The following is a 10,817-nucleotide window of genomic DNA, read 5'->3' as shown; positions in this document are numbered from 1 at the left end:
CGAAAATATCTTTAAAAAATTTTATGCTGTGGAATGCTTTCTTTGAAAATGATGTCATGTGTAAATCAAATCCAGAAAACCAGAGATGGGCCCCCGTGGGTCGAAGGTGGAAGCAGGGTTGGCCTGGGACCCCAGGACTCCTGGGGTACCACCTGAAGGCCACTTACCTAGTGAGTCAGCGCACTTACTGTGAACAGCACAGGAAGTGCCATGATGCTTAAGGCTCTGGCTTCAGGTTTGAAAGAATTGAGTGGAATTGTGGCTGACTCATTCCTAGGTTAGTCGGTCTGGGGGAGGGCAGCAGGATTGCAGGCTTGCCAAACGCTTTAGGTGCCAGTCCACTTGACCTGGGCACTGGCCTCACTCTCCCCACTGGCCAGCAGCCATGACCTGTCACTTAGAAGGGTAGGAAATTTCTCTGCACCATTGTACAGTTAGTGAATTTAATCTTTGAAGATACGGATAATAAGGTTAAAAGCTACAGCACCTTTCCTTTTTTTCTGGCCCTTATAAAAGGCATCATCTGTTTTTTCTGTATCAGCAAAAGTGGAACGTTTTAAGTTCAGATCTTGGTGGGGGGTCAACAGCAGATCTACACCTCTGACCTGGGTGCAGAGGTGTGGGGGGTGCTGGCAGGCTCACAGTGGAATCATCAAATGGACCTCCTTCTCGTAGATGTCAGGGATCACTCCCATAGGGGAGCTGACCATGTTCACGGTGTTCTTGCCAAACAGCTGGAATTCATAGTGGATGAGCTGCTCCCAAAAGCCATTGTTGGGTCGGATGATGGGCCGGCATGACTTGGTCCACGTGTGGGCGTCCAGCAGGGACATGGCATGGTACTTCATGAGGTAGGCCAGGCAGAGGGCAGCTGAGCGGCTCACGCCAGCAGCGCAGTGCAGCAGCGTGCGGCCCTGCTTCATCTCTACACTGTGGATGTGGTCAGCAATGGGGTCAAAGAAGTCACAGAGACGCGAGATGGGTGTGTCGGCCACAGGCACCTGTACGTACTGGATGTCCTCGTATAAGGTATTTACCACTTCCACTGACACGTTGATGACCGTGGTGATCTGGTTGCTGGAGAGCATGAGCTTGTTGTTGGCGGCCACCCCATTGCTGACATACAGGCTGTTGGTGATCTGTGAGAGGCCACTGACCGAGGGCTGCCGGAACTGAACCGGAAACGTACACAGGGGTGCTGTCATTAGGCCAGTGGGTCAGCGGCCAGTGAGGCACAAGGACTACATCTTTCTGTTGGGCTGTGCCATGGAAAACTGCAAGGAGGGAGAGAATGCTTAGAGAGCAGGAGCCCAGCTGGGCCAGAGAGCCAACCCCAGGGGATTTCTGGGAAGTGGATGGGTGGGTCTATAACAGGATCCCCAAGGCGGTCCTCTGACCATCACAGCAGAACTACCCAGAGAACTTATCTCCAACTCTGGAAGTCAAGGCCTCCCTTGGGAGGCTCCACATCTCTAGCTGGGCAGGCTGACTTGTGTCCATCAGCTGCGCCCTGGCCTCTCTGTCTAGGTTCACACAGCCACTTGCCCAGTCTTGCTTCTGTTCTGACTTTCTGCTCAAATCATGAGACTCTGAAGCAGTGACATGAGGAGTCACTGGTGGTATAAGAGAGAGAAGGGTCTCAGCTTCCCCCCTCCAAGAATCCCTCTGAAGAGACAGGATGTGCCCCTGTGAAAGTGACATCAATTACAGAGTCCTACATCATGAGCCAAGCTCCTGCAACTGGCCTCTAAGAAGGGCACCTAGGGAAGAAGGCGGCTGGAAGCTTCCTGGAGGCCAGCATGAGGGGCACTACAGCAGCTCCCAGAGAAGCAGAGGGGCCTCAGGTAGACAAGCTATACCAGCATGATGCTGTGCGCAGCAGGGTTGTGGCATGCACCCCAGGGAGGGGCACGCCCCTGCTTTGTCCTAAGAAATCCCAGGCCCTTCACTCTCCCAGTCTTGCACAAAGCTGCAAAAATAGCACATTTTCACATGTTCCACTGAAACAGTATTCGGATTTAGAGCACACTTCTCAAGGCCAAATTGGCAGCTGTCATCAGGCAGAGACAAATGAGGAGCAGAGCTCTGTTCCCCTGCTTAATATATTTCACTGGCTGCCCACTGTCAGGATGAGATGGAGCCCCTTAGCTTGACTGTCAAGGCCATTTGTAGTCTGGCTCCTGCCCATCTCTAGCCTCTTTTGCTCCATCCTGAAAGGCCTTGGCTAGGCTGAGCCATTGCAGTGCCATGGCTGCACTGGTCCTCCCTGGATACCTGGTCCTCCCTGCACTCCCCTCCATGGATACCTGGTCCTCCCTGGCCCAGGGCCTTTGCCTTTGCTGTTCTCTTGGCCCAGAACCGTCTTTCCCTACAAGCCCATCAGATCCTGATCTGTTCCATTCAACAGAGGACTTGGGATCTTAGCTAAGGGTCACTTCCTGAGGGAAACCCCTTGGAACCATACCCTTCCCCCAGGTTTAATCAAGACCCTGCTCCAGGCTTTCTAAGCTCCATGTGCTCTTCTTCCTACCACTTCCTAAAGATGTGGTTTTGTCTTGATTTGTCTGTGGTTCTACTGGGATTCACTGTAACTATCTTTACTCCTACTGTATCACCAATGCTAAGTTCTCTGTCCATATAAGTAAATGCTTGATAAATATTTGTTGAATGAGGAATGGCTCCAACAGCCACAACTCTGTCATCTCAGAGATCTTCTGGAAAGGATGAGTTTTCTGGCCTTGTTTGCATAGAATTTGGGGGAAGAGCTTGGTGGAGGTGAGGGTGGTTCCTAAGTTGCTGGAGAGGAAGGACAAAGGCTACATAGGAAATCCTACCCCCAGCCAATGCCCCAGAGTCAAATGCATCAGGCTCACCCCAGGAAGGCCAGATGGGGCTGTCTGTTCTAAAGGTCATGTGGGGGCAGAGAAAAAGCTCTCCAAAACTCAGTTGAAAGCCTAAATGCTAAGGGATGTTCCATCACCCAAAGTGATGGATCCTTATCACCCGAAAACCCAGAGAAAAGTGGACTGAGGGTCTCCAAAATTAGTGCCCAGTGGGCAACAGGAAACTGCTATTCATCACAGTGGACAATGAGTGTGCAGAGAAGACTTCTCTTGATGGTGAGGGTAGGGATGGGAGGAGAGACTTTTTAATGCTAGTCAAGAGATATTTATCAGGCTCTGTATTAGGTGCTGGGGGTATTGAAATGTGCAAGACAGTCATGGCCCCTTCTCTCACAGAGCTCAAAGTCTGGTGGGAGAGACAGACATTAAATAGGCAATTATAGGCACAACAGAGCTGGAAAATAGGGATAACAGTGCCTGTCTTATAAGGATCTTCTGAGGATGAAATGAGGTAACCCCAGGTAAAGTGTTTAACACGGGCCTGACACAGAGTAAGCCCTCTATAAATGGTAACTATTCTTGCTGCTGTTAGGGACGGTGAAATGTAGGGCTTTATGGGAGTGAAGAATAAAGGGGTTTATTTCAGGCTCGGGGCGAGGGAGTTGCAAAGATCGCCTCAAGAAATGACATAAAGATTTGAAGAACATTTTGCGTGAGGGGGAGCGTGGTGGTGATCGGTTTCACCATTTTACGGCCTACAAAGCCTTAGGCTTCCTTCATCTGGTTCGATCTTCAAGCCAACATAATAGGTGTCTGTAGTTAATATCTCCATTTTACACACGTAAAAGTGAAGTAGAGAGGAGAAAAGGACCTGTCTAGGGTCACGAAGCAAGGTCCGAAAGCTGGTCTTTCTGGTCTCATCACGTGTGGGAAAAGTCGGCAAACACCGGGGGCATTCATTAATACTGGTTTATAAGCGTGGGACGAAGTCCATGGCTTGACAAGAGCAAAGAGCCACTTTCAGGAGTGAGCCTCCTAGGTTTTCTGGGGAGTTGACGTTGGAATGGGCTCCCTCGCCTCCTGGATGTTAAGAACCCCCACAGTCTTACCTCTCTCCCGTGGGCGGGAGGGCAGGTTCGTTCAGGAAGCAACCGCGCCCGAAGCCTCGGGTCAGGGTCTCGGGGAGAGAGAAGATCGGTCACCATCCGGGAGCCACAATCCCCCGCTGCCCCGCGCTCTGGTTTCCATAGCGATGGTCCCTCCTCGCGGTGAGGAATCCGCAGCGCCGGGTCTTCGGAGAAACCCCAGCCTCGTCTCGGTTCCCTGGAGCTGCCCCGCCCGGCCTTACTCGGTTACCCGCCCCGCGATCACGCGGGGGCCACATGAGTCCTAGCGGAGAGGTAGTGTCAGCTCAGCGCGCGGCAGCCCGCTCCATCTCGCCCGGCTCGTCTCCACGGCAACGCGGCGGGCTGCACCACGGCGGCCGCCGAGGGACAATCCTGCCGCGCGTCCTCAGCCTCCCAGACTCCGCGCTTACGTCCCGCCCCAAGGTCCCACCTTCCGTCACGCGTCTCCCGGGCAACGCGCCTTGCTCTGCGCGCCGCGTCGGCGCAGGGATTCACTCGGCCTCCGCGCCCTCGCCCTCCTCTGTCTCATCCTGCCGAGTCGTTGTGGAGCATGGTAGACTCGGCTGCCCAGCAGTCCAGGCCCTCGGTCAAATGGGACCTGGGCTCGCCATCGGTTTTTTCGGCCTCCCAGGCGACTACCAGTTCCGACACCAACTGGACCTGGGCCTCCCCGCACGTTAGATTCAGCCGCCAACCCGAAATCCACGTAGGGACCCACCCGCAGATCAGCTTCCTGCGGCCGCGGACCGCGCAGCCCTTGGTGCTTTTCAGGTGCAGCCCGGATGCCTAGGGCTATTCTCAGACCCCCGCTCCTCCAGCGTCCCTTGGCACCTCGGCCATGGCTCTCCCAGAGCCCCGAGCCTGTCAGAGCCTGGCACTCTCTTAAACCCCAAGAGAGCCTGGATTTCTCACAGATGCGAGCCCCACCCGGCCCCTTCCCAGGCCAGCACCTCGCACCCCCAGGAGCTCGGGAGTCCAAACGCCCTCAGCCTGGACTCCCAGGAGAAGCTGGAATTCCCATCTTCCACCTGCATGTCTTCGGAATCTCCCCGGCTCTTTAGTCTCCCAGGCTTGACACCGTATAGCTCCGGGGTCCCCAGCGCCCTTTGGGCCAGCCTTCAACTTCCTTAGAGCCTAGCGAGGCCCAGGTGCCTTCCGGCCTGACACTTCTCTCCTCAGCCTCTACGTTCCCCGGTAGTCCTGGGAAAGCCCCTCAGCTCAGCCCGAGTCGCACAGATCCCAACTTCCCCTCCCTCCCTTCCATTCCACAGCCCTGGCAGCATCCTCTAGGCTCCCACAAAGGCCTTGCGTTGGAAAACAATTTGGTTTAAAATGACCGTTTATGACTTGAAAGGGGATATTTACAGGCTCTGTTCCCCCCACCCTTTTAAACTTTTCCAGGAAGTATTGGTAAATATGGTGCACCACTGAGTAGGCGAAGAGCGTTTTATGTGTCTTTAAATATTTTACGGGTTTTTGTTTTGTTTTGTTTTTTAACAGCGTATGGGAGACGTTTTTATGTGAGCATCTCCTTTTTTGTATGTCAGCCTTTTTATTTTCATGCCTTTGTTGTCAGAAAAATGTAAATGAGAGACTGGGAACATTTGTTTATACTAGTCTATAAATGTAAAAACATTCATAAAACCATAGTTCCAGATTGGCTGAAAATGAATTAGAAATTTTTTTTTAGTCCTTCAAAATGCTTTAACCTTTAAATATTGTCTTTTTTGTCCTATCAAAGTAGTGTACCCTTATAGGAAGATCAGACAAGACAAGCAAGCAAAATGAATGGCCACAGACAATCACTCTTAACATTTTGGTATATATTCTTCCAGATCCATTCACATATAAGTACTACACCATGGTGATTCAACTTTGGGGGGAAAAATTTATCACAAGAAATTTCACTATTGTGTTACCTACTCCCCCCACCCTCCCACCTAATACACTACGGATATCTGTTTTATTCATGACTGCATAGTATTTTATTGTATGGCCTAATTAGAATTTATTCCATTGCTTCTCTATTGTACACTTAATTTACAAATTTTAGGAAGAAATATGAACAATTATTTTGAAATGGGCAAAAACATTTAGAGGTACATATTTGCAAAACCACTTCATGGTGTAAGTAAATTATCAAAAAGCAAAAGCCTGGCGTTATGCATTCTTGACCAATTCTTCATTTTGGCCAAATTTTTATCTCTAGTTTCACCTGGAACACCTGGCTCCAGTCCATACCCCCCCCCAACCCCTCTCATCCCATCTTCGTCCTCTCATCTTAGGAAGTCTCCTCAAATCTTTTTCCACCACAAACTTCCCTCACTTTTCTAGACTTTTTCCAAACTCTCTTCCCTTAGAAGTCCCCTGTTAACCAGCCTAACCTCCATTCCTCTTTTTCCCTGCTTCTTCTGATCCCTCCCCCTGCCAATCTTTCTTAGACCTAGGCTCTGGAGCAAGTGCCCCCCACTTCACCCGCCTCAAATTCATTCCTCTGAACCCTACCCTACAACTTTTGCTCTTCTCTAAGACCCCCACCTCCCAACTTATCCTATTTTTTCACCTTAAGATGGTTGCTTATGAGGACAGTTTTGAGTCCTGTTCACACTTCGGGCCTTTCCACATCTTTCTCAGGATGACTTTTCCTCTCAGCATCCAAAAAATACCTGTTTAGTGCACATTTTCTGCAAGAGGAAGCCTAGGCCTACTCCCTTGCTCCTCCGAAAATTGTGGCAGCTGTGCCTCCTCCTAAGAATCCTGGGAAGCCTCAGTCACTCCCCTAGGACCCCATCAAATCAGTCCCTGTCCTAGCCTTGGCCCCAGCCATCTCACCCTGTGCCACTTTTCCCTCCCACTTCCAGCTTAATGAATTCCAGTGAAGCAGTGGCAAAAAAATTTTTACCCAAGAGCAACTTATCCCGGGTGATTATTCGTGACAACCTCAGTGCACAACGGATCTACGAGATGGAGGTAAAGTCATTAAAAGCTTTTGCATTAGAGGGTGTTAGTGGCTTGACCCGTGTTCACTTCACCCTCACCAATAGCCTGGGTGGGGGGTGGGGGGGGGAATCACTGACTTTAGAGGTGATCAAGGTGCTCTAAAGCAAGTCTCATTTTACAGAGGAGGCAACTGAGATTCGAGGTTACTGGTTTGCCCCAGATGTCATAGCTATTGCTGGGCCGAGGGAGCCAGGGAGAAGGTTTCCATATTTTTTGGCTCTTGTGGCATTTTCCCCCCTCCAATCATGTTATTTCTCTAGAGGATCCATGAATGGATTCCTACTATCTCCTGTAGGAATAGGAGATAGTAGGAATCTATCTATCTAGGAATCTACTATTTCCTGTAGAAAGAAATCTTGGGTCTTGGAGTTTGAAATGGCATCAGTACTCTTTGGTCTGTTTTTTCCTTTACCTGGAGGAGCACTGAGGCCCCTCCCCTTTCTGCTTATGGACAAGTAGAGTTGGACCTGCTTCCCCAAAATCCATAGAAGAAGGGGAAGGAAAACAGTGTTGTCACCACACAGACTCAATTTAATTCATTATGTGCATCATTAGGGGCTGCTTGGGATAGGCACTGTGTTGGGCACTAGGAAGACCCTGGTGAACACAATGGACTGTGATAATGTACTCATTTCTTCAAGTGGAGCAGAAATCCCAGAGTTGAATTGCTGTCCCCTTCTTTTTTTTTTCTTTTAAGATTTTATTTATTTATTTGACAGAGAGAGAGACAGCGAGAGCAGGAACACAAGCAGGGGGAGTGGGAGAGGGAGAAGTAGGCTTCCTGCCGAGTGGGGAGCCTGATGCGGGACTTGATCCCAGAACCCTGGGATCATGACCTGAGCCGAAGGCTGACGCTTAACGACTGAGCCACCCCAGGCGCCCGAACTGCTGTCTCCTTCTTGACTCTGTTGACTTCCCTCCATGTTCCAGGGCCAAATCTAGATGGGCCTATGAGATTCTGACATTAAAAAGAGTAGGAGAGGCTCAAGAGATGGAGCTAAATCCTCTTAAAGGCCAAAGAGACCAAAAGAAGAGCAGGGGTCTGGGTGTTTCTCTCTCTGCTAAACTTCAGCGGCACAGTGTAGTGGAAAGAGGGTGGACTTGGCAATGGACAAGCCAGCTTTTTGTGACCTCAGGGGATGACATTTCCTCCAGGACTCCCTTTTTTCATTTGTAAAATAGGATCTATTAGGATCCTCTCAGTAGCTGGTGACTCAAACTAAACTTGAACTAGTACAAGTAAAATAGAACGAAATGTTTACATAATCAAGGATGGGTAGGGCAGGGTCACCAATGTTTGGGATGAGAGGAGTCCGGGACTCCAGTACCATTGGATGTGTCTTCCACTTTACTTTTTCATCTCTTTTCTGTGTCTTTGTGCATGTTGGCATAATCATTAGGCTGGCTGTCCCTGGTGAGCATGGCCAGGGAAAGCCTGGCCCGTAGCCTAGAAAGGAAATGGAGTGCTTCCACTGTTGCTCACATTAGACAAATCCTGGGGAAACTCCAGTTGGCCCAGGGTGTGTCACTGGCCCATCCTTGCCGCAGTCAGTGTGACCAGGTGGTGTGGGCTGTTTTGACTGGCCCAGGATGGGTTGGGAGTCGATTTCTATCACCAGCGGAGGGAGGGGATGTTCTATCTCTGGCAAGTGGGGTGAGGATCCGTGAGATGCTGTAACTGGAGACTCTCCTGAGGTGCTTTATATGTATCAGAGGGCTGTGCCACCCTCCAGGCATCCAGAAGTTCTCCTTTTAAAGCTGTATTGAGCCCTTATGTGCTTTAGGTATTGAACATCCATTATGTATTATGTATTATTAATAGTTCAGGAAATTGAGGCTCAGAGAGATGGAGTAACTTCACTAAGGTCGTCCAGTGCATCATTGTAGAATTGCAGACCTGGGTCTGACTGGCATCTTCCCTTCAGGATGAAGACTGTCTTCTCCTTATTTGTAGACCTGGTGACTTGCTAAGTGCCCAGCTTGTAGGAGCTCAGTGGATGTGAGGCCTGAGTGGCAGCATGGCAGTGTTTCTATCTCCGCCCCCACCCCCCAGCCCCTTCCCCCAAAGTGCTCACGTGAGGAGAAGAGGCAGCTTTGGCTAGCCACTGGTTTCTCAGGACCTTGACAAGAACAGCTAAGACCTTGTGTCTTGGGAATCATCTGAGCACACTCTGAGAACACACCCACTCTCCCTCTTCATCCCTTGTTCCCAAGATCCACTTAGGTTCTTGGTTCATCCCTGTTCCCTTTGCACAATGATCATGGCAACACTGGCCTTAAATGGAGCTCTCCTTTGCCTATGTTGTGCTGGGTTTTGAGACACTGTCAGGGCTTAGAATCCCCAGGAGGGTTTGCAAAAATGGTCAGCTCCCAGGATCACCCCTCCACTTGGTTCTGTTTTCACATGCCCAACACTTCCCCATCCTCCAAAACCCAATCCCAATTTATAAGTCAACCCTCCATGAGGCTTTTCTTGGTATCTCCCTTCTTTGAGCTCTGTACTTCTTTGTGGGGATGTGTCACTCTGCCTCACTTAGAAACATTTGGGCATGTGCCCCAGCTTCCTGACAATGCTGTAGTCGCTCTGAAGACCTGCGGCTGATTTTTTTAGTGTCCACTTCACAGCTAGCTCATTGGAATAAGCAAATGAGTGAGTAAGATAAAGGATGTGCCTTTCTAGACACATCAGTCTTGTTGGGGACAGGACAGAAATGATACGCTAGACAAAATAAGTAGAGGTCATTGTGATGTAGAGGATGTCAGAGACAATATGTGGGAAGTACTAAGTGAGTACCAGGGACAGGGTGATAGGATTTATGGAAGGGGAGGAACTGGATGCGCGTTTTCTCCACCCTCCCCACCACACACCTCCTTCTGACCAGTTTTCCAATAGAGATGTTGAGGTCCAAATCAGGCTTCTGGGCTGCAGACTGTCAGAGGTACCATAGGGGTTATGTGGCTCAATGCCCACATTTTACAAATAGGGAGACTGAGGCTTACTATGAGTCAATCTATTTAGGGACTATTGAGTCCAGCTGGCTCATTTTCCACCCTACCCCCCACCCCCTGCACCGCGCCATCAGCAGCACTGATGTCTCACTTTCTGTGAAGTAGCTCCTTCATCCTAACATCAGCTCTGTTTTTTTTGTTTTTTTGTTTTTTTAAGGTAAGAGCCTCAGACAGGACCAAGAGAAAGATAAGCCACTTATACGACCATCTGAAGAAAAAGTTCATGACAGACCAGCTCAGGAAGCTGGGGTGCTGGAGACGGGAATCCATGAACATCCAGCAGTACCTGGATAGCATCCGCGTGTACAAGGTCCACTTCAAACTCCAGCGTAACAGGAAAAGCCAGCCACCCTAGTCAAGGCGGAATAATCTGCCCCTGGGCCATGACGACACTAGGTTACAGGCGGAAGAGAGGCAGAAGCTAGCCAGCCTACACCATCGTAGAACAACAATAAACTGAGACCAGCGGACAGTGGAGCACAAAAGCCCTCAGCAATTATAGTATTCCTTGCCCTGCCCCACCATCCCATCTGTTCTGGTGAAGGTGATCCTGACGGACCCATAGCTGCCTGATTGGGAGGAGGCTGAATCAAGCTGGCTTATGGTTAAGGCCAAGATCCACCTTTGGTACCCACCTGTCTGAAGTGAAATGCCAGGCCCAGTGTCCTGGGACAGTGAGTGGTACCTTAGATGGGAAGGATTTAGTAGTGCCACTGTCTAGTGGTGAGGGGGTCAAGGTGAGGCATGGGACAGACCTAGGTGAAGCGCTACATCTGCCACCCATCAGCTGTGTGAGTTTGTAACCTCTCTGAACCTCTGGTTCCTTATCCGAAAGAAT

At 50.2% G+C, this 10,817-nt stretch overlaps 2 protein-coding genes across 2 annotated transcripts; one reads left to right on the top strand and one right to left on the bottom strand.

The window, feature by feature from the left end:
• Nucleotides 1–638: 638 nt before the first annotated feature.
• DUSP18 (dual specificity phosphatase 18) lies at nt 639–4,036 on the bottom strand. The gene is made up of 2 exons (XM_028124793.2): nt 3,953–4,036; nt 639–1,274 (listed from the first exon to the last, which is right to left on the bottom strand). The coding sequence occupies exon 2, from the start codon at nt 1,203–1,205 to the stop codon at nt 639–641; it is 567 nt and encodes a 188-aa protein (XP_027980594.1). The 5' UTR covers nt 1,206–1,274; nt 3,953–4,036.
• Nucleotides 4,037–4,520: 484 nt separating this feature from the next.
• On the top strand, nt 4,521–10,334 carry CUNH5orf52 (chromosome unknown C5orf52 homolog). The gene is made up of 3 exons (XM_028124639.1): nt 4,521–4,741; nt 6,832–6,940; nt 10,137–10,334. Exons 1-3 carry the CDS (start codon nt 4,521–4,523, stop codon nt 10,332–10,334), a joined length of 528 nt encoding a protein of 175 aa, XP_027980440.1.
• The last annotated feature ends 483 nt before the right edge of the window (nt 10,335–10,817 follow it).

Source organism: Eumetopias jubatus, unplaced genomic scaffold (genome assembly GCF_037043125.1).
Source record: "Eumetopias jubatus isolate StellerSeaLion01/CBP00866 unplaced genomic scaffold, mEumJub1_p1.0 scaffold_16, whole genome shotgun sequence".
Lineage (NCBI taxonomy): Eukaryota > Metazoa > Chordata > Mammalia > Carnivora > Otariidae > Eumetopias > Eumetopias jubatus.
The sequence above is the reverse complement of the archived record's forward strand: the minus strand, read 5'-3'. Positions and strand labels throughout refer to the sequence as shown.